The sequence below is a fragment of the Calonectris borealis genome, chromosome 22 (assembly GCF_964195595.1).
Source record: "Calonectris borealis chromosome 22, bCalBor7.hap1.2, whole genome shotgun sequence".
NCBI classification, from domain to species: domain Eukaryota; kingdom Metazoa; phylum Chordata; class Aves; order Procellariiformes; family Procellariidae; genus Calonectris; species Calonectris borealis.
Genome location: NC_134333.1, coordinates 5,072,652 through 5,095,090, shown reverse-complemented (window position 1 = coordinate 5,095,090; position 22,439 = coordinate 5,072,652). Strand labels below are relative to the sequence as shown.

At 49.6% G+C, this 22,439-nt stretch overlaps 1 protein-coding gene across 3 annotated transcripts; it reads left to right on the top strand.

Moving 5' to 3' along the window:
• The first annotated feature begins 119 nt into the window (after nucleotides 1-119).
• On the top strand, nucleotides 120-22,306 carry EFTUD2 (elongation factor Tu GTP binding domain containing 2). 3 transcript variants are annotated; one of them, XM_075171176.1, is made up of 28 exons: nucleotides 120-200; nucleotides 525-630; nucleotides 1,508-1,673; nucleotides 2,178-2,256; nucleotides 4,502-4,577; nucleotides 4,843-4,908; nucleotides 5,164-5,199; nucleotides 6,107-6,197; nucleotides 7,299-7,381; nucleotides 7,864-8,030; nucleotides 9,135-9,259; nucleotides 10,928-10,991; nucleotides 11,376-11,466; nucleotides 11,879-12,014; nucleotides 12,300-12,427; nucleotides 13,659-13,852; nucleotides 13,996-14,107; nucleotides 14,307-14,447; nucleotides 14,833-14,934; nucleotides 15,425-15,507; nucleotides 16,648-16,734; nucleotides 17,018-17,144; nucleotides 17,606-17,693; nucleotides 18,223-18,341; nucleotides 18,815-18,909; nucleotides 19,716-19,869; nucleotides 20,842-20,949; nucleotides 21,634-22,306. In XM_075171176.1, the coding sequence occupies exons 2-28, from the start codon at nucleotides 526-528 to the stop codon at nucleotides 21,727-21,729; spliced, it is 2,919 nt and encodes a 972-aa protein (XP_075027277.1). In that variant the 5' UTR covers nucleotides 120-200; nucleotide 525; the 3' UTR covers nucleotides 21,730-22,306. The 3 variants fall into 3 exon arrangements, with proteins under 3 accessions (XP_075027277.1, XP_075027276.1, XP_075027278.1); XM_075171175.1 differs by having other exon boundaries at nucleotides 167-229; XM_075171177.1 differs by having other exon boundaries at nucleotides 169-235.
• Nucleotides 22,307-22,439: the final 133 nt, after the last annotated feature.

Genomic DNA, 22,439 nt, shown 5'->3' with positions numbered 1-22,439 from the left:
GAGCGGTCCGGCCCGACCCGCGGCCTCCGGGACCCCGCCGGGACCGTCCTCGGCCTCGCCCGCCCCGCTCGCCCCTTTCCCTGCGGGCGCGGCGCTGACGGAGGGCGCTGGGGGGGGCTCTGTCGCGACAGGCAGAGCGGGCAGCCCGGGGGCCTTCTGCGGCGGTGTCGGCGGCCCCGGCGGCGAGGGCAGCGCGGCGGGTGAGAGCGGGACCGGGGCCGGGGCCGAGGCCGAGGTAGGCCCGGGGGCGCCGGGGGATCCGGGCAGCGGGCGGTGAGGGTGAGGGGAGGGACCCGGGGAGGGGGCGGTGAAGGCGGAGGGCGCTCGGAGGGCAGGCCGGGGCCCTCGGGGCGGTGCAGGGCTCCGGTGAGGGGCGGGCGGGCCTGGGGGGTTGCGCACGGTGCAGGCCGGGGCCGGGCAGGGGCAGGGGCAGGGCAGGGACCCCCGGTGCGGCGCGGTGCTGGGTGCTGTGGGTGGCGCGGGGCAGAGTCCGCACCCTCCTCCGACCCCCTCCCCGCCCCCAGCATGGACACCGACCTGTACGACGAGTTTGGGAACTACATCGGGCCGGAGCTGGACTCGGACGATGACGACGACGAGTTGGGCAGAGAGTCCAAGGATCTGGACGAGGTGAGCGGTGGGATGGGTGGAGGGGCAGCGTCCCACGGGAGCCTGGTGCGGGCCTCATCCTGCCCCGTCCCCCCCAGGGGAGCAGGGGCTGAGCACCACGGTCTTCACAAGCTGCCGGTGATTCCTTTTCCATGCCGGGCTCTGGTTCTGCAGTCAGGCGTTGTTCAGTGGTGGCATTTGACCCCTGAGGGTCAGAGTGGATTTGGTTTTTAAAGGATTCAGCAAAAGCTGCCCTCCTGTTCCTGTCATAAAGGGAAAGAGAAAGTTTCTGCCTGAATCGCGATAAGAACTGGAGCTTCTGTAGCTCAAGCCATGTTTGGCATTTTTATTTGTATTCAATCAAATGGAGAATCCGTGTCCATTTGTCAGGTCTTCAGGCCTTTAGTAACATGCACTGATGCTGCAGCAGCATTGCAAGGAGCTCAGCTCCCGGGTGGCAAAGGCAGAGCCAGACTCCACAGACGCTAGAGGAGAGCGCCGGGGGCAGGGAGCACAGCAGAGGCCGCTGTGCCACGACGGGGAAAGCATCGGAGGACCGAGGGAGCCCCTTCTAGTCCCCCGTTCCTGCAGTTCATCTGCAAGTGGTGTCTGTGTGCGGTCGGGGTTGCGTTGTGTGCGCGAGCGAGGGGTGGGAGTCGCTGCGAGTCCTCTTGCTGTTCATTTTCAAGCTGTCCCGCAGCAGGAAGGTGTGTGTTGCTTACAGAGGGCACCTCTGCAAGCTGCTCTGCCACCTGATGTGAAGTGCCGGAGCTGTGTTGGTGGTTCCCTGGCTGGGTTTGTAGCTCTCTTTCGATTCTGAGCCTGTACCTTCTGGGGTGATTGGTGTTCGTAAAGGACTTTGGTGCCAGCAGCAGCTAAATGTGAGCGTTGGTTGCAGCTCGAGGATGATGATGATGACGACGATATGGGGGACCATGATGAGGACCACCCTGGGATGGAGGTGGTGCTGCATGAGGATAAGAAGTACTATCCCACCGCCGAGGAGGTCTATGGGCCTGAAGTAGAGACGATAGTACAAGAGGAAGACACGCAGCCTCTCACTGGTAAGTGGTGAGGAAGCAAGGAGTTGGGTACAGAGCGGGGAGAAGACTCTTGGTGGATCCTTGGAAAAGGGAAAATAATGTTCCCTTCCGTTCTCTCCATCGGTTTTAATGACCCTTTCAAATTCCCTCTCAGCCCCAGGAACGCGTAGACTCTTGTTTGTCTAGCGGTGCGCAGATTTTGGCACTGGGGATTATTAGAAATGCTAAACAAACTATCTTTTGCAGAACAGATATCAGCAGATACTAGAAAGATATTTAAGGAGAAATGAAAATGCATTTAAGTCATTTCATTTGATCCTTCTGTAGTAGAATAGTATAGTTCAGTTGGAAGGGACCTATAACGATCATCTAGTACAACTGCTTTTATAAAAAGCTAAGAGAATCTGCCAGCTTGAAAATTGTGGGTTTGTCTGCAAAAGTCCCCATTCCCTACGATGGTTTCTGAGCCTGCTGGGTTCAGGGTCTCTGGTAACAGTGTTTTATTGTTCTTTCTCTTGTTTTCAGAGCCTATTATTAAACCTGTGAAAACAAAAAAATTCTCTCTGATGGAACAGACGTTACCGGTCACCGTCTATGAGATGGAGTAAGTAATATGTAGGGGTTTTAAGCGTGTACGTTGGCTCAAGCCATCTGTGCTGTGATTTCCTCAATTTTGGTTGTTTGCAGGCAAAGGTAGGGAGGCAGAGTGGTGTGTACTATGTGGAGGAGGCAGATTTCGGAGGGCATTGGCTTTGTTTCTTACTGACACCAGCAACAGAACTGAGTTCAGCCGTTTCCCAGATTTTGAACCAAAAGAAGAGGAAGAAAGTACAAGACTAACGATTTTACGGATTTTTTTCCTTCCACGTAATGCAGCGTAGTGCATAGTTTTCTGACACTAAAATGTAAATCTTACCGTGGCAGCTGGTACAAAGCTTGATGATCGGAAACCCTTGGGGTGCAGATTTGCTGAAGGCGAGTTTTCTTGACTGGCTCAAGAAATATTTATACGGTCAGTGTGTGGCACATCTCATACTGGGACATTTTGGATTGATCCCGGTGACCATTGGCCTACTGCTGCCTCAAATTAATTCCCATCTGGAGGAGTTTCCAGGGGGAATTTTTATGCCATCGGTTGTATGCTAAGTTGTGTCGTAGCTCAGCATAACGCTGCAGCTAAGCTGCACTTCTGCTGCACTTGATGGTGTCTGCTGGTTGTGCCCCGCAAAGCAGCCCCTGGGACACCAGGGCTGAGAGAAAACCCTGGAAAAAATTCCAAACAAATTTAAAAGCCGAGATATAATATCTCATGCAACTTTGGAAAGGAATAAAAACAGTTGTTTACTTTCTCTGTTAAAAATATATAATCTTAGCATCAACGTCTACATTTTGTCGATGGGTGGAGGGGCTCCGTGTCCTCGCGTGTACAGTGTTTCTGTATGTTGCCTGCTATTTGAGGATGAACAGATTGAGCTGCATGAGTGTCTTGTTAGGCTCATCTTTCCATACGCCACTTCATGGAAAAAGCTCCATTTTTTCCAATTTTTAGTAGTCGTCTTCAAGTGTAGATCCCAGAACCAGATGCAGGCTGAGTAGCAGTTCCCTGTGTGCCAAACAGACCCCAGCGTGAGCAGTCCCTCTGCCTATCATCCAGGATCCCGTTATTTTCCGGCAACAAAATTTCACTGGAGTTCGTATTCAGTCAGTTGGTTCCTTGGATGCCCAGGACCTTTTCGGAATGGCTGCTTCTCGGGGCTGTCCCCTGATGCTGTCAGTTTGGCCGTGTTCGTTGATCAGAGAGGTTTTTGATGTAGCCAGATGTAAACCAAAGAGCCAGCTGGGTCTTACTTTTCTAAGCAGTCCATTTTGCTCTTAGTCAATGACCTGTGCTCTTCATTATCTACCGCTTTGCTGATCCCTGTGTCCTCCGCTCGTTCCATCTGTAATGAATTCCTCTTCATCCTGTTCGTTGATATAAATGGTTAGGATGGGGCCAGGAGGAATTCCCCGTGGGACTTAACCAGAAACCTGCAAGCTTGGTATTGATTTCCCATTTAGCCTTATTTTAAGACCAATAAGCAAGCTTTTAATCAGTATTATTATTGATTTTTGTATTTTTTAGCTCTTAATCAAAATGTTGTACGTTAAGAAGTCTACTGCATTGGTGAAAATTAAATCTTCCTAAAAAGGAGATTAGTTGACAGCACTTATTTTCTGCAGACCCATAACAATGGATACTTGTTTTATAGCCTCCCATTATTTTTTAGAGGAGTTGGTAATTTGGGATCTCAATTATATTTTGGCCAGGATCCATGCAGAAGTGACCGGCCCATACCCAGCTCAGTTGCTGATTCTAAAAAGTTTTAAATTCCATTACTGTTTCCTTGAGTCCCTGGGAACATCGCTGTTTTAAGACCTGAAAATCATAATTAATGGTCTGTGGAGCCCCGTGGCTATCTTCAAAAACTGTGTGGGGTGCTTGTTATCCAGCTCTGTGATTTACTTGACTGCCTGCCACTATTTGAGTGGAAGTATTTCATCATCTGAGTACATGGATGTGACTTTTGCTCTAATACTGACTAGAAGAGAAGAAAAATATTCAATAATATTCCATCGCTGGCAGTTTTACCAGCTCCGTATCCTCCCACCCACTGCCATCTGTCTAGGACTCCAACTCTCTTCTCCTCCCCATCTGGAAAGTGGGATTCTTCCTCCGCAGGGCATTGGCAGAATGAAAGTTTGGAGAGGATTCAGGGGGCACCTTGGATAGAAAGTGTAGCTGAAATGGCGCCTACTTTTCTTAGACACAGCAGAAGCCTCCAACAGTCTTTTGTATTTTGTTCCTCCAGTTTCCTGGCAGATCTGATGGACAACTCGGAGCTAATTAGAAATGTGACTCTGTGTGGGCACCTTCACCACGGCAAGGTAGTGTGACTATCCAACGTATATCGGGTAGTAGTAAGGATCTGTTTGTTGCTTACTTTTACCGTTGCTCTTGATCCCTTGATCTCCGCAGCAGCAGTCTCTTTCTGCTCCTCTTGCTAATGCAGTTATTTGTAGGTTTTCTTTCAGCCACGTGGAAACAATAATGTGCCCAACTTTCTCGGTACTGCTACTGGATGGGATTGTAGTTGTATTTATCTGTCTGAATACAATCACCTCCTTTCTCTTGTGGTCCGATATTTTTCAGACGTGTTTTGTTGACTGCCTGATAGAACAGACACACCCAGAAATCCGGAAGCGCTATGACCAGGACGTAAGTGAGCTTTTGGTGTATTCCTGCCCTGGGGAACACGGGTTGGCTATTGCACTCGGAGGGAGCGTGACTGTACATGGGGAAAATGTGTTTTAGTGATTAGAAAGTAGGATTGGAAAGCCAGAGCTCAGTCCTAATTCTGTCTCTGTCACTTACTTGCCACTTTAACCATGTGTAAAGAATTATTGTGTCCTGCGTCAAACTTAATATTTGATACCAAAATGTGATGTTCTGACTTTTGTTTTGTCTTTGCAGCTTTGCTACACTGATATATTGTTCACAGAGCAAGAGGTGAGTGAGTCTTGTAGAATAGGCAGGGATGTTTATCTGGTTGTCTCATGCTTTACTCACAGTTACTTACTGTAGGTAGTTTCCTCTTCCATTTTAACAGCTTTTTGTGCCTTCCACATTTTGGTTGTTTTCTTTATCAATAAAATGATCTGCTCTTCTTGTTTGCCTCAGTAAGATCCCTGGTCCAAGTTTCTTCCATTTCCTGCAAGCCTCATCTCCATGTGTGATTTTATTTGTCTGAGATGATAACCTGTGTAATGATGAAAATCTATACCAGAGTTATCCCAACATATGGGTAACTCCTATTTTCTTTGAGGGAAAGAGGTGGAAGGGGTTCGCAGCAATGATAGATGGGGAGAAAAACTATAATTTCAAAATAAACTTATTTCTCCTCTGTTTCCTTTGACGGGAACTCTTAACTGGGTGCTCTGACTCCATGTGGTTGGGCGTGAATGGGAATCTTATTTTGTCCTACTCGCTAAATATTGTCATGACCGGAACAATCCTATGAAGCGTTTCTTTCTCTTCATCTTAATTCTCTACTTTATACTCTGGGCAATCAAATCTTATGCTTTGAGGTATAACTTGATAGCAGCAGAAGGGCAAAAAGCACAGAAAAACGTACATCTTCTGTCTCTGGCGTTGCGTATTATACTTCCTCAGCTGAAGTGCGGCATGGATTGTGCAATGGTAACTCACCAGTCTGAACCAGTATGGATGGAGGAGCTGGGCTGGGTACTGCCCAGGAATCTGAGGTTGTTACTCCCTCCCTGGCAGTAACAGGATGTTCTGGATGGATGTTTACTTCTTTCCATCTTTCTGTTTTTTCTTTGGTCATCTTTTACATCTTTACATGGTGATGTATCTTTTTTCTTTTAACTGATAATCCTGGTTTCCTGTCTTTCAGAGGGGAGTAGGGATCAAGAGCACACCAGTGACTATTGTTCTGCCGGACACCAAAGGAAAGTCTTTTCTCTTCAACATCATCGACACGCCAGGTGATTGTGTAATCCTGAACATCCTGTTTTGGGATGCGCTTAGCTGAAGGCAGCTTGATGTGTGGAGCAGAAACCTTGGACCATGTGAACCAAGGTTTCTCTCATTAATAAACTCCTTTGGTCCTCTGGATAGTGCTATTGACAGGAGCAGAGCAGTGAAAACATGTGCAGTGGTGGTTAATGAGGGCCTTCAAAGAGCTTCTGTGTTGGATTGCGGTGGGATTGTGTAGCATTGGCTCTCGGAAAAACAAAGAATCTATACCCTGAAACCTCACTGATTCATCTGGAAATGTCACTTAGGTGCAGTGAAACCCTGGGAAGTTTTCTTTCACAGACGGAAACCCATGTTTTGTTTTGTTTTTTGTGTAGATGATTCCAGCCTAGTCCTGAGCCTTTAGCTAAGTTCATTCTTCTGAAATCACTTCCAGCGGTAACAACTGTGCAGCTGGCTTTTAGTCAAGCTCGTGTTTCTGATTAGCAGGCCTGAAAACGTGTTTCATTCAAGTATACAAGAAGCACATGTAGAATTGGATTTTTCAGGTCTCATGCGCAATGGGGACCATGCTTTTCTCAAATGCTATTGCCCCACAGTGAGACTCAGCAAGTTCCCTCGAGCCTCTGACAAGCTCCTGTGAGGGGAACATAATCACGGATCAACTTGTTGTGAGAAACCAAACTTTAGGAAAGAGGGTCTTGGGACACATCTGTTGAGTTACAGCTCAAGATGAGGGAGGTTAGAGCGCAGGAGGAGACTGGAGGGAGAGGCATCTGTTGTTCTTTGGTGAGAAGTAATCTTCCTCCTTTTCCTGAAGTACTTGCACAGAGCTGTGAGAAAAACAGTAACAAATGTGAGGAAAAGTGCCTGTTAAATGAGTTGCTGTGTTTATTCTCAAAAAATAGCATTAAAGCTGAAGCGAATCCCTATACGGAGCTCTGGCAGCCTCTCCCAGGTCCCTGGCTGAGGACGAAGCCATCTGTGTTCTGCCTCACTGGATACCAGTGACCAGAGCAAGCTGTGGAGCAGACGGGTGGCTTTCCACCCTCTGCGCTGCTGGTGTCAGGACTTACTCTGGTTCTCACTACCGTTTTGTGTTTTTGAAGGTCACGTCAATTTTTCTGACGAGGTGACAGCTGGCCTTCGTATTTCGGACGGCGTTGTACTTTTCATTGATGCGGCTGAGGGGGTGAGTGCCAGGTTCTCCTAGGGGTTAACTTCAAAGTCTCTTCCTCCTGCCTTAGCATGAAGGCCTGGGATGGGTTCAGCTTTCCGGGGTGAAGGGTTTTCGGAGGACAGTTTGGGAAGCGAGAGTGTTTTCCAGCCAAAACAGGGAGTCAAGCCTCTGGCTTCTGTGTCCAGGGCTAATGTGGTGCGTGTGACCTGTAGGCTGATTATCTGACTGGTTTGCATCTCCATCCCCATGATAACTAAAATGGAGCAGGTTATTAATATCAGAGATGTCCAAGGGGTAGGAATTCAAGGAATTCGGTTGGGTTAGCACCTACTTCTAAATTTCAGGAAGATTAGCTGATCGCGGGTGGCTGAGCTTAGGCTTTTCTACAGAGTTGCAGCCCTGTGCGTAAGGGTCGCTGCTTTGTCTGTCACGCCCTAGATGGCATTTTGTGGAGGGCTTTCTCTAGGGGTGTTTGTGCTCATTATTCCCCGCAGGTGATGCTGAACACAGAGAGGCTGATCAAGCACGCGGTGCAGGAAAGGCTCGCAGTGACCGTGTGCATCAACAAGATAGACCGACTGATCCTGGAGCTGAAATTGCCCCCTACAGATGCTTATTACAAACTCCGACATATCGTAGACGAAGTTAATGGTCTGATCAGGTATGGGTGTTTGGGATGAGGCGTTGTTAGTGCTTGCTGTCCCTGTTCCATTGCAGGTGCTTTTCTCTGGGAGCACTATGTGTGCCTAAAAACTCATGAGTTTGTCTCTTGATGTGTTGAATCATAGAATATGGGACAGGAGGAACCACTGGAAATTCATCTCAGCCAATATATTGAATTATACAGGAAGGGCCAATCCTGCCTGAATTCTGACCAGCTTCATGGGATCAGCTCTTTTTCCCCCATTAAAAAGTAGGGAAAGTGGACATATGACTGGAGCAGGGAACTTCAGTGCTCCCAGATGTCTCAAATATGCTGAAATTGTCCAGGCTGTATCCCAAATTGTAGGCCAAGATGTCTCAAAGCTCCTAAACGTTTGTTACAAAACTAATAGGAACTCGCTGTCCCAACCTCTGAACAAAGACTGTGATATTGCTGTGGTCAAATCTCCTTGCAAGACCCTGCCCAGAGAAAGGAGGGACATCTCTAGATTCACAGTAGCAATGCATCGTTTCTGTGGGTTCTTCTGCATCCAGGTGGTGTTCTTAACAGCATTCTTCCCTTCAATTTGTGTCTGTCTGCTCTGCAGCCTATATAACCCCAAACCGAATTTGCACAGGAGCTCACTTGCATGTGTCTCTGTTCAATGGCTACTGGCATCAGGCAGCTCAGAGCAGGATGATTTATCCTGTCTAGCATGCTTGTGAACTCATTAAAACTGTTTCGATTCAATTCTATCCCTACGTTATTTGCCCTGTATTATCTTTTCCCTTGCTTGGTTGACCAACTTTGCTGCCTTTTTTTAGGGGAAGAAAAACTCTACCTGACAAAAAAATACAAAGCAGTTGTGCTGGTAACTTTTTAGTTCCAGGTCTTTAAATATTTATTTGTACACTAATGCTTTAAAATTTATAGTCATAAAATACTGACCCTGAAATTCTGATGGCAAGCATGCTGCAGCCCATTTTAAGATGCTATTTGGCAGTGTAGAGTCCTTGCCTATCACATACTGCTGTTTGGTGTGGGAAGTGGATTTAAGTGTCTTCCTTGGTTCACAACATTGATTTTATTTTTTTTTTGTCTCTAAAAACTGTCTCCTCTCAGCATGTATTCCACCGATGAGAACCTCGTTCTGTCTCCCCTTCTGGGGAACGTGTGTTTCTCCAGTTCACAGTACAGCATCTGCTTCACGCTGGGATCTTTTGCAAAGATTTATGCAGACACATATGGTGAGGATTATCCAGAAACCTTGTACACTTTAACATCTCATTTCCTAACCTGTTTTGTTGAGGCTTTCTGAGTCATTCAGCTTTGGCTTTCACTGCACATATATGGTCAGTATATGCGCTCTTGAGTTTCTAGGAGTTGAGAGTTACTGCAGATCTGAGCCCTGGGTGGTAAAAAGCAAAAATACAGTTCTAACTTGGCTTTAGCTAGATAGTTTCTCCTGATAAATGTCTCTTGAGTCAGAAGCCAATATTTTATTCATACCCTTAAGCAGAAACAGCAAGTCCTGCAGTTGAAGGCAAGTGTAAGTGTTGTGCTTTGCCTCCTTATCAGAACAGCTCAGAAGCGAAGCAGTTAAGTTCTGCCTTGCCTTTTCACAAAAGCCTCCAGAATCTGAGACTCAGCTGCAGCTGGGCGCAAGCTTGGCCCACAAGGTTTTGCACTCTTGCCCTCTTTCTTTTTTAAGAAACTGTCTTTTTCTGGCTTTGATTTAATTTTCTGTTCCCCAGGTGCCCACTCAAGGCAATCTGCCACTTGTAAAAGTGGGCCTTTTGCTTGCATTAGCCAGCTGTACAGCCAAGGTTTTTGAAGTCTCACACTGGGGAATTCGGGGTGATGTGTAGGAGCCGTGAGCAGGGGAGGAAGGATGTTGTAAAGCAGCTGGCCTAGCTCTTGCAAAGAAGTTAGCCCGAGGAAGGATGAAGTTGTAGAGGTCAGGGACTGATGTGTCAGGACTATTGTGTGTCCTCGTGAGTTTGGAGAAATAAATGAGCTCCCTGGGCGTCACGGCATTAACTCAATGCCTGCTAGGATGAGACCCCTTCTTTGGGGGACTGGTAAAGATGCAGGCACAGTCGGTAGGAGATGCCATCCATGTGGGGCAGACGTGAGCTGAGCGGGTACTTGAAGTCGGTAATATTCGACTGTGGCCACCAGGGATTTTATGTGCAGCCACCACACTTCAAATAACATGAGTTGTAGTAGTTTAACTGTCAAAACCGCAGCCACCATGACATTTCTTGTGCTTGCACATCTGCCCACAGCAAAAGCTTGTTTGGAAACTGCTGTAAATTATCACCGCTGACTTATTATTTGTAAATTCACCATGACAGCCAAGCACTACACTATTCCTTCAGCACTTAGGTATTTGGCTATGTGCTTAGTGCATCAGCTGAAAAAGAGAAAAGAACCTGGAGATGTTCAGCAAGGCAGAAAATGCTTGTGATAAGCCTGCAGGGCAGATGGGGTGTAAGCCATCCCAGCACCTTGGCACTACAGCGTCAGGTTGCAGCATTAACGTTTGGAAAATGAAGCAGATGTAACTGGGTTCCTGCAGCGCGGCGACCGGCAGACCAGGTCTTCTCAGCTCTGACCTTGTGCGTAATTGAGAGAGTTGAAATGTTCCTGAGAAGCAAGTGTGCCAACCCACGGTGTACCTGGGCTGCTGCTGTCGTCCTCAGTGGACTCTTTTCTGCCCAACGCTCTGCCTGGTCTCCCCGGGAGAGGGCTTAATCATTTATTCAGAATTGGGACCAAGCGTTCACTCACCAGCATCAGTCCATTAAATTGAATCCTCAGGGTTGTTTTAAAAGCCAAAAACCAAAGATTTCCAAGATGAGAGAAATACAGTGACATCTGAGAGACTTTTGTCATTTGGTTTTTCCCTTTAGGAGATATCAATTATCAGGAGTTTGCAAAGCGGCTTTGGGGTGACATCTACTTCAACCCGAAGACGTAAGAAGCCTGTTTAAATGTCCATTAGCTTATTGATGGGTTTTTCTCTCCTTTCCCTGTAAATGTGGGCTAGTGACCACCCAAGGTCCCTTCCAACCTGAGTTGTCCTATGATCCTGTGATGGAGTAGTATCTGGGAAAGGTTGAGTCGGGCCCCCTGCTTGGTGTGAATCCATGTGGTCCTCCTGAATCCCGTAAGCAGGAGCAGAGAGCCTTTTCTGGCCTTCGCTTGGAGTAAGCGTGACTCCTGTGTCCATGACTGCTTCCCAGGGAGGTTGGGAGGGAGAAGATAACCTGGGAAGGGCAGAGGCTGTGTTTGCAGTAAGGGTGCTTTTCAGGCTGCAGAGCGCTTGCTCCTCATGTCTCTCCTTTTGTCCCCCAACAGCCGCAAGTTCACTAAAAAGGCCCCAACGAGCAGTTCCCAGCGCAGTTTTGTGGAGTTCATTCTGGAGCCGCTGTACAAGATCTTGGCTCAGGTGTGTGGTGGTTCATTCTTCTTCCCACAGTGCCAGATAGGAGCAGGCAAGGGCTGAACTCTGGGTGGTGGTGTGTCCGGTGCCTGGGGGGCTCGCCTGTCTGTAGTGCAGCGGGATCTTCACATATTTCTGGGTTTGGGGGTGCAAAGCAACGGTGAGCAACTCCTTAACAGTTACTCCTTGCAAATACAGCCCTCTATTTGCACAGTTAATAGAACTGCCTTTGCTCTTTCTAGTACGCCTTAATATCAGCCGAGTGATAATTTGAACCAGCCAGCCAGTTCTCGTGTGAGCTCTAAACCAGAGCAGGTCAAGAGCCCTGAGGGTGACGGCTGGTGTGTAAAGCTGCATCTAGGATTTATTAGCTTGGACCCCCGCAGCAAAGCTGAGAGTGATGCTTTTTGTCCTGCAGGTGGTGGGGGATGTGGACACAACCCTGCCCAGGACTCTGGATGAACTTGGCATCCACCTGACCAAAGAGGAATTGAAATTGAACATTCGGCCCCTCCTGCGGCTTGTCTGCAAGAAGTTCTTTGGGGAATTCACAGGTAAACGCTGTTTGTCTTCCCCTCCACAATCTTCCCCATGCCCTAGTCTCACATCAACAGAGTTAAGGGCTGTATTACAGCCATGGAGTGCTCACTTGCACAGATCCCTTCTCAGCTTTCCAAATATAAAATATTAAGCCCAAAGGACAGCTTGAGACACTGCTCGCATCTTCCCCATTGCTGAGGGTGCGCTGCAGTCAGAATGGCTTTGCCTTGTGTTTATTGGAGTCCGTTTCTTTCCTCTACACTGCTTAACCATGTTCTCATGAAGTATTACTTTTCCAGGCTTTGTGGACATGTGTGTGCAGCATATCCCCTCCCCGAAGGTGGGAGCCAAGACGAAAATCGAGCATACCTACACTGGTGGCGTCGACTCTGATTTAGGGGAGGCCATGAGTGAATGCGACCCTGACGTAAGGAAACTCTTCTGCTTTGCTCTGAGTGTCCAAAAGCGTGGCAAATATGCCCTCCTTTCACTGCCTTGACAGGGCAGCTGCCTCCGAGACAGCCATCTGCACAGATTTGACTTCCAGCATTTTGAAACCTCTCATCCGATACCGAAACAAATTTCTTCACTCTGAGAAACTTTAGTTGCCTGCCAGGGCAGCCCTTGAGAGAGAGAATTGTTTGACAGTGTTCAGAGAAGAACAGGACTAGGTCAGGACTTCAGAGCATGTGGGAACTGCAGGGTGATTTTGTGTCCTTTCGCTGCCTTTTTGTCCCTTTTCCTTGAAGTTTGATTCTCTCTCCAAACTCTGAGAAAACTGATCTGAACTATACTGATAAAAATAGCCCTACATTAGTTAGTCAGCACCTTTCCTATCAAAGCCTTGCAAAAACCTTCCTCCTCAAACAGCTTGTACTGAGCTGTCATTCAGAGTTGTCTAGAGCCACCAATGCCAGCCAGCAGCTAGTGAGGAATTTGCCCGTGACTTTTGCTCTAATGTCTGGAGAGAAAATGAATCGCTTGTTTTAATGAGTTGTGATTACCCGCATAAAATTATACAGTGGTGACTGTCACCAGGTCACCAGTTGTGGAGTGACCTTATGGGACTGAGAGCTGTGATCTGTGGAGCCCCGAGCTGGTTTGCAGTCCAGCAGATGACATTTCTTCTCATGGCCTTGTCCCAACCCCTATTTACTGCTCCACAAGAGGAGAGAGGATTGCTCCAGAAAAGTCCACCAAAGTCATTCCGGGTGTCTCCATACAGGGCAAGGAGATGTAAGGCTTCAAGTGGAAGGAAATTAGGAGAAATTGGACATTAGGAGAAATTTCTTTACTGAAAGAGTGGTCAGGCCTTGGACCAGGCTGCCCAGGGAAGTGGTGGAGTCCCCATCCCTGGAGGTATTTAAAAGCCGTGTAGATGAGGCGCTTAGGGACATGGTGTAGTGGGCATGGGAGTGTTGGGTTGACGGTTGGACTCGATCATCTTAGAGGTCTTTTCCAACCTTAATGATTCTATGATTCTATGAAATGAAGGACTTGGCAAGTCAAAAGAAGTGTTTCTAAGTTCCAGCCCATTAATCCCTTTGTATCCATGAGTTCTACCAAGTCTGTGTCTGTTTCTTGACTGTATTTTGAAAGAGGCTTATTTCTCTCTCTCTCTCTCTCTCTCTGTCTCTCCCCCTCCCTCTCCTGGAAAGGGTCCGCTGATGTGTCACACAACGAAAATGTACAGCACAGACGACGGCGTTCAGTTCCACGCCTTTGGCAGAGTGCTTAGTGGTACCATCCATGCTGGGCAGCCTGTGAAGGTCCTTGGAGAAAACTACACCCTGGAAGATGAGGAGGATTCCCAGATCTGCACTGTTGGACGCCTCTGGATCTCTGTTGCGAGGTACAGAAAGTTCTGGCAATGCGTTCATTTGGGAGAGGAGTCAGCTGGAGTCATCGCTGCCAGGGACGGGGAGGAGGACAGCGTTGCAAGGGGCCTGAGACTGGCAGCAGCGAGCGCTGCAGTGATGCTCCCCTGCCTTTTAGGTATCACATTGAAGTAAACCGGGTTCCTGCTGGCAACTGGGTGCTGATAGAAGGGGTGGACCAGCCCATAGTGAAGACTGCAACCGTCACGGAGCCTCGGGGCAATGAGGAGGTACTGTGCATAGCTGGTATCGCTCAGCTTTACAGAGAGTCAAGGTGATGGAGCGCATCCCAAAAGCTCCGATGGTGAGGTTAAAGAAACCTTGGCCAGGGCACAAGAGCCGCTAAGGGAAACAGCTTCAAACACCTTCTAACTCCAGTGGCCATCTAATGATGCAGAGATTCAGCTCTTTGTCCTTATCTGGTTTCAGGCTCAGATCTTCCGTCCTTTGAAGTTCAACACCACATCTGTCATCAAAATAGCTGTAGAACCGGTCAACCCCTCGGAGCTCCCCAAAATGTTAGATGGCCTCCGCAAAGTCAACAAGAGTTACCCCTCGCTTACTACTAAGGTATTTCTGGTGTATGGCTGTTTTCAGCTCATGATGTGGGCTACCTTGTAGGCTGGTCTTTAAAATAAATAATTTTTTCCTGTAGGTTGTTTTGTTTGTTGTGGGTTTTTTTCATGCTGTTGCAGTTGATCTCATAAATCATGTGGAAATAGCAGAAAACTGTAAATCCACAGAAAAACACACACCTTGCTGTGCCAGGGAAGCAGCTTTCTGCAGAGCACATCAGCGCTTTCTGCTAGAAAAGGCTGTGGGAGTTTTCCTTGGGGTGCTCTGATCCTAACCAATTTATTTAAAGCTAGTACTTCCTCAGGCTTGTGTAGGAGCCTGGAAGACAAGGGCCTGTGAGCAGTAACGCTGTCAGTTGAACCCCTCTCTTATTTTTCAGGTGGAAGAGTCTGGGGAGCATGTGATCCTGGGGACGGGGGAGCTCTACCTGGATTGTGTGATGCACGATCTACGGAAGATGTATTCCGAGATTGATATCAAGGTGAGGAAATGAGAGGGATTTTCCCAGCTGGGGAGGTGGGTTTGTCCCCCTATCTCGGAAGAATGGGAAAATAAACCTAGTCAAACGTACAGCATGGATTTTGTTATGTCCTTTTAAAAGGAAAAAAAGAGCTGTTAGGATGCAAAAGTAACTCTTACAGCCTGACTGGGTCACACCATTGTGATTGAGAGCCTGAAAATTGGCTTGGAGAGGGGGGTGTGACCATGTTCCAGCCTTTTCCTGTACTTCAGCCATTGCCTCGCTAGCGTCAAACAAATAAATTCATACCTGGAATTAGGTTTAAATATTCCTGTCTTGTTTGAATGAAGGAATTAGTAAAGCTGCCTGTGCAAGCCTCAGTGGTTCGTCCACAAGGCTGGTTAAAACACTGGCGGATGAACCAGTTTTTTTCTTTTTGAAGGTTTCAAACAGTCTCTTTAAAAGCAAAAAAGGACTTGAAAACCTTACAAACCTGTTGTCGTTATTCCAGGTCGCCGATCCAGTTGTGACATTCTGCGAGACGGTGGTGGAAACGTCCTCCCTAAAGTGCTTTGCTGAGACACCCAACAAGAAGTAAGAGCCCCTGGGCGAGCTGGGCATTGGAGACAGGCGGATGGAGGGGTTCCCTGCAGACTAGACTTCTTCCCCTCCTAGGGGTCTGTTCTCAGTGGCTGTTGTCCAGACAAGTGGTGCGTGCCACGTGCCGTGGCAGCAGCTCCGCTGAACTCCTCAGTAAGACACTTGAGTCCCAGGGATGTTTCTGGGCTTTGTAGGAACTCTCAGAATGGAGGGAATAAAGACAGATCCACATCCTCCTTTTTTCTTTTAGCTAAATTTCACACCTTCTCAGCAGTTTTGTGGTGTTTCCAAGACAAGGAGATGTGTTGGGATCCTGGAGCAGGTGCCAAAGAGCCCAATAACTCCCCAAATATTTCATGAGCAAAAGCTTTGTCTTCTCTTATTTGTTATTAATCTTGAAACGAATTTTTTCCTTCCTGCTGATGCACTGGAGTCTTACAGCCTGGTCTTGTCTTCCTCCTCCAGCAATGCATTGTGAGATACACGTTTGAAAGACAGAGGCCTGGGAGGGAACATAGGCTGAATAACCAGGGTGAAATCTAGGAGCACAGGACGTTTTAATGCCTGAATTTTCAGGGAAGTCATGATCTGTCATATGTTGAAAATGACTGTCCTGTATTCACCTGTGGTTTCTGGTTCTTCTTACTCTCTTTTATTCTGATATACTCTCTCCATGGTTGGCAACCTTATTTTTGGGAACAGAAAGGTTCCAGTCTTAGGTTGGTCTTTGAACCGTTGGGCGTGTGGAGTGACCTGCTCTGAGGGCTGGTTACTTGCACTGGTGGGGTTCTCCAAGGCAACATCCCGTGTGTCGGACACAGCGAGTGCCGGCTCTGATAGAGGCATATCGCCTGGCCCATGGGCTTCCTTCTGCAGCCCGGACGAGCGCTGGACATCTGGCAGGAGGGATGGAGCCATGCTGTCCCTTAGCAATCTGCTTCTGGAGATGAGCAGACTTCGGAGAGCAGTTGTTAAGCGCCTGGGCTGTCTTTACAAGCAAGACAGTAACAGCAAAGGACATGGATGGCTTCATCTCCCTACCTATGTTCGAGTCAGTGCGCAGTCCCTAAGGTCCTGCCAATTACTCCCATTTCCATCACTCTGCGGACTAATTGCAACTGACTTTCTTCTCAGGAACAAGATCACGATGATTGCTGAGCCTCTGGAGAAGGGACTTGCAGAGGACATTGAAAATGAAGTGGTCCAGATAACGTGGAACAGGTACGACCTATCTGGGGAGAGTAGAATCCATCTAGAATCAAATAATTGGGGGAAAAAAAGGAATGCTGGGATCTGCAAGGTGCACAGTATCAACCAACAGCCTCTAGGCAGGGGTCCTGGTCTATATTGCTACCAACTAGTCCGTGAGCATCCCTGCCCCAGCAACTGAGTTGCTCCAGGTAAAAAGCTGAGACCCTTTTATGCCTGAAGGGAACGGTCATAAATATGTTGTGAGTGCAGGTTGGATACTTATTTCCTAAAATTTCTTCCCTTCTTCTATCAGAAAGAAGCTGGGTGAATTCTTCCAGACCAAATATGACTGGGATTTGCTGGCTGCCCGTTCCATCTGGGCCTTTGGGCCAGATGCCACTGGCCCAAACATCCTAGTAGACGATACGCTGCCCTCAGAGGTGAGAAGCACAGGGGGGTTATGTTTCAGTGAGACGTTTGTCCTGTGGTGCCAAGAGGTAACCGCTCCTTCCAGAACCTGCAGCAAGGTCCTAATGCTGTTGGAGTGCTTGTTGATTTGACAGATCTCAGATCTGCTGTACTTTCTCCACAACACTCCTACACTGGCTAGCAAATCACCCGTTATTTTTCAGGCGTTGCTATTTGGGCCAACATCCTCAAAATTGGCAACTAATTGACCTGCCTTTCAGGATTATCAAAATATGGACTCTCTTAATTTATGGCGCTAGATGCCAAACTCTGAAGATGATGATCCTGAGCTGTGAGAGGGAGGGATGGACATTGAGGATATTGGGGGACATTGCTGCTCTTCTAGGAACTGGCTTTTAAACACTGGGTTCTGTCTGTTACTGCCTCATGATGCAGATTTGGTCTCTGAAGCAGTCTGTCTGTCTGTCTGTAGGTGGACAAGTCGCTGCTGGGCTCTGTGAAGGACAGCATTGTGCAGGGATTTCAGTGGGGGACCAGGGAAGGGCCTCTCTGTGATGAATGTAAGTAGGACCTGCAGAGAAGTGGAGCTAATAAGGTCAATTAAATTCTTCCATCTTTAAGCACTCAAGTGGTTTTGCTGGTGCAGTCCCTCAGTGGCCAGTTCCTTTTGCACGCCACAGCTGGGGACAGCTCTGGGGATGGGTGACAAGGGAGATAACAGAACCTCCCCCTTGTCCTGGCTGCAGATGCGCCCAGACACCGGCAGTTGCCGCCTGCCTACAAACTAGGGCTCGTTAGCTGGCAGCTGGCTCCCCCAGAGCTTGGCTCTGCTCCTCATATAGTTCAGGTGCAGACCACTGAGCACCCTGCAAGATAAGCAGCTGAACTGTCCGTCTTGGATATGCAGGGTTAGGACATGGTCATACCTTCCCTGCTGGAATTAAATCTAGGAGAACAACTTCTGGTGGCTCTAGGTCTTTGTCTGGGTGTTTGCTGTGTGCTCAGGGTCTCTGGGGATGCACGGCTGGGGCTGGTATGGCAGAGAACATCCCCCTCGAGTCACTTGCTGTCATTTCTGCCCTTCCTCAGTGATTCGCAACGTGAAGTTTAAGATCCTGGATGCAGTGATTGCTCAGGAGCCCTTGCACCGGGGTGGAGGACAGATCATCCCGACGGCTCGGAGGGTGGTGTATTCCGCTTTCCTGATGGTGAGGACTACACTGTGCATGACAAAGACTGAACCTCGCGCTGTGCCGGCTCCTGTGGGCTCCAAGGAGCGTGGGTTGCGCGTGTGCTGCAGTATCTGCCCCAAGGATGTTGGTTTAAACTGACGCATTCATCCATTAATGTTTCCAGTGCCCTTGTGGGCTGGCAGACGGGTTTTACAAGCAATCACGTTCCAGTCTGGCTGGAGACTTTTGTGCATTTGCTCTGTCTCCTCTTTTTGCTACTGTTTCGCTTGCTGGGAAGGGTGGGCGTGGGGGAGAGGGGAGCATATGACTCATGGCGAGAAGGAGAAAAGCTCCTTTCAGTGTTTGTTTGACGTTGGGTTGGGCAGCCATGGGGCAGCAGGAACCCTTTCATCCCCGGTCAGGCGCTGCGTTTGACCAGAGTATGCCAGTCCCTGACTCTTGAACCAAATTTTGTTGGCTCAGTGGCTTGTGTCCCTTTCTCCCCACAGGCCACCCCTCGCCTGATGGAGCCCTACTACTTCGTGGAGGTGCAGGCTCCTGCCGACTGCGTGTCTGCGGTGTACACGGTCCTGGCCAGGCGGAGGTGAGCTGCTCTGACCAGCTGCCATCACCTTAGTATTGGAAAGCAGCAACTGCTCGCTTGGCATCTCGCTGGGGACATTCACTGCTTGTAAAGCAAGGGGAGAGGGTGACATCTGTGTGAAGTGACAGCTGAAAGCGTCTTTGACTCATCCCAGCCCCTGTGCTGTGTGGGGAGGGGATGTCCAGGATCACACGCAGCCTTTGGTTTGTGCCTGGTTCTTCCTGAGTGTCGGAGAGGACAATATATGAAGGGACATGAGACCCCACCTGGTGTAATGTGTTCAGCTCTGGGGCCACCAGCATGAGAAAGACGTGGACCTGCTTGAGCGGGTCCAGAGGAGGCCATGAAGATGATCAGGGGGCTGGAGCACCTCCTCTATAAGGACAGGCTGAGAGAGTTGGGGTTTTTAGCCTAGAGAAGAGAAGGCTCTGGGGAGACCTTATAGCGGCCCTCCAGTACTTAAAGGGGGCCTACAGGAAAGATGGGGAGGGAATCTTTATCAGGAAGTGTAGTGATAGGACGAGGGGTAATGGTTTTAAACTGACAGAGGGCAGGTTTAGATTGGACATGAGGAAGAAATATTTTACGATGGGGGTGGTGAGACACTGGAATGGGTTGCTCAGAGAAGTTGTGGACGTCCCCTCCCTGGAAGTGTTCAAGGCCAGGTTAGACGGGGCTTTGAGCAACCTGGTCTGGTGGAAGGTGTCCCTGCCCATGGCAGGGGGTTGGAACTTGGTGATCTTTAAGGTCTCTTCCGACCCAAACCGTTCTGTGATCCTATGACTAATCTTTTGATGTGTTGGCAGAGGCCACGTGACGCAAGATGCTCCGATCCCGGGCTCCCCTCTCTACACCATCAAAGCCTTCATCCCAGCCATTGATTCATTTGGGTTTGAGACAGACTTGAGGACCCACACGCAGGGACAAGCCTTCTCGCTCTCTGTCTTCCACCACTGGCAGGTGAGTCCATGCCCTGGTGAGATGGGGAAGAGGGACATGGAAGGATCAGGCACCAGGTAGATGCTTTCAGTAGAGCTCAGTGCCACGGCTCACACAGGGCAGGCCAGCTTCTCTGGAGAACATCCTCAAAGGATCTCGAGTTGGGGAGGCTTTGTACGCTAGCTGTTAAGCGTCTGCCAGAAGCCAACGGCTTTGTTCCAAGTCACATCACCCTTTGCCCTAGCGAGGGAGCGCTGAATGCTGCTGCTTGCTGAGCGTAAGGGTCCTTTAGTGCTTGGAGAGAGGACGTCCTCGTCCGGGAGAAGGGAAGCTGTTTGGGTGCACTCGGTGCTCTGCAGCTTGGAGCAGAGGGCTTGGAGCAGGGCTCTGACTCGGTCTGCTGGGTTGCCACGCTTCGGCTTTGCCTCTTGGAGACGGCTTTTTAAACCTATGGAAAATGGAGTTTGGGACAAAATACTGTCCTCTGGCCACTTCCCTGTCTGGGGCAAATCAAGTCTTGTGGGAGCTACCACTGTGAGCCTGTGAGGTGCACAGCTACTTGTGGTACAGCCAGGTGGGAGCAGCGACTGAGCCCCAGGAGCTGGCTTAAAGGTCAAGATGTAAAAGCCCGAGGCTTGGCTCTGAAAAGAATAAGTGTGACTGATTTCTAGAGAGGGTTGTGCTGATTGGGACGCACGTGGGTTGCTCTGGTTAGCAGGTTTTTAGAAGTCTTAGAGTACACCGGCAAGTGGGAAGGTGGGACGTGTTCTTGGCTTGGGTTAGCAACACTCTGTTAGTGACTTCTTGCAGGAATGATCACCAGTAGTGACGTGACAGTTTTTCTGTGCCAGGAGAACAGATGGGGTGTTCGGGCTGTCACAGCAAGGCTGGGGGTGTCCGCGGGGCCCGGGGTGTTTCCCGTTGCAGTTCAGGGTCTCCAGGAGGTTGAACCAGCCCTCAGCATCGCTCTCGCGTCCTCGCCCTGTCTTTCAGATTGTGCCTGGTGACCCCTTGGACAAAAGCATTGTCATCCGACCCCTGGAGCCCCAGCCAGCCCCGCATCTGGCCAGAGAGTTCATGATCAAGACCAGGCGTAGGAAGGTAGGTCTGGGAGTAGTCCCTGTAGCGTCCCTGTGTCCATCTGCACCAGCAGCTGAGCTGTTGCGGTGTTGTCCCTTGGGCATGCCACGTCCCTTCTGTGGTCCCAGAGTGGACCGATGTTCTTTGTGCCTGGGGACTTCCCTCACTCTTGATCCCTCATGCTGCCTGCTGGTGCCTGGGATGGTCCCAGGGCCTGTGATAGTCTTGTGAACGAGTGACCTGGCAGCGACTCCAGCCAAAAGCGGGGTCCTGCAGCATCCCCTGAGCCCCGCTCCCTCCCCAGCGCCCATCTGACCTCTTGGTGGCCTGATTTAGTCCGTTTGTCCTGCAGAAAAAGCAACAACTGGTTTCTGTGCTGGCTTAGTGAGCTGGACTGAGGGGTTGGAGGGGCACCTGGGACCGCACAGGGAACGGAGGGAATCAGGCTGCCCTTTGGGAGAGCAGTGAGCTGGTAGATACGCTCAGCAGCAGCAACCACATATTTGCAGCTTCCTGAGAGACTGTTAGATGTCTTCAAGCTGCTGAGCAATGCCTGATCCCTTGCAAATTCTTCTGCCTCCTCTGGAGCCTGAAAATTTATCTTGCTGTGGGACACCAGGGCGTTTTTGTGGGATCTCTGCTGCGATGGCTGTACGAGTGCTGGCTGCCAGAGGAATAACCTCTGGTTTTGTGGTTACCCTGCAGGGCTTGAGCGAGGACGTGAGCATCAGCAAGTTCTTCGATGACCCCATGTTGCTGGAGCTGGCCAAGCAAGACGTCGTTCTCAACTACCCCATGTGAACATGCTGCTGCGGCGTGAGGGCTGACCTGAGTCCTGGCCGGCGTCTGTCTGTCCTTCCCCATCCCCCCTTGCCCAGCCCTGGCTCCTGCACGCTCGGGGCACGCAGGGAACCGCTCCTCAGGTCACTCTTTCATGGCTGTAGAAGTCTCTCTGGGCATTCGTGGACTGTGCGTGCAGGGCCTGCCCCGTATAGGGAGCAGCCCCGAGCGCTGATGCTTTTTGTATTATTAGACCTCAGCCGTTACGGCCTCCAGCGAGGAGATTTTTCCCTTTGGGTAGGCTCTCTCCAGGCACATGGGTCATCCCTGGCTGCAGCAGAGCAGCGTAAATATAATGTCAAGATTACTAAGGACTGAGCGTAAACGAGCATCAAGCATTTGAGCTTTCTGCTAACCCTCCCCTGGCTGCCGGGGGGGTGTTTTGCCTTGGGCAAAGCACCTCATTGAGCAGCTGAGGAAGGTGGGGATGCTGATGGGGGGTTTGCTTTTACCAGCCTCCCCAGGAGAAGAGGCAAGTGTGGCTTTACCTTTTTTGTACACCTTTTTTGAACCCTTGTAAACGTTTAATACAAACTTCCACGCAGGGCTCAGTCTGATTGCGCCGAGAGAAGGCGGCGCTGTGAGAGGCTCGGCCTTCGCCGGTGCTTAGAGCACGCGCAGCCCCAATCCCCCCTGTCCTCAGCGCTGTCCCACCCCCAAGGGCTCCGTGT

Excerpts from the sequence above, each read along its gene's own strand:
- EFTUD2 (XM_075171176.1), top strand. The coding sequence starts at position 526 with ATGGACACCGACCTGTACGACGAGTTTGGGAACTACATCGGGCCGGAG. Across the intron at positions 14,935-15,424 it reads ATTCCGAGATTGATATCAAG|GTCGCCGATCCAGTTGTGAC; the intron begins GTGAGGAAATGA and ends TCGTTATTCCAG. Across the intron at positions 20,950-21,633 it reads TCAAGACCAGGCGTAGGAAG|GGCTTGAGCGAGGACGTGAG; the intron begins GTAGGTCTGGGA and ends GTTACCCTGCAG.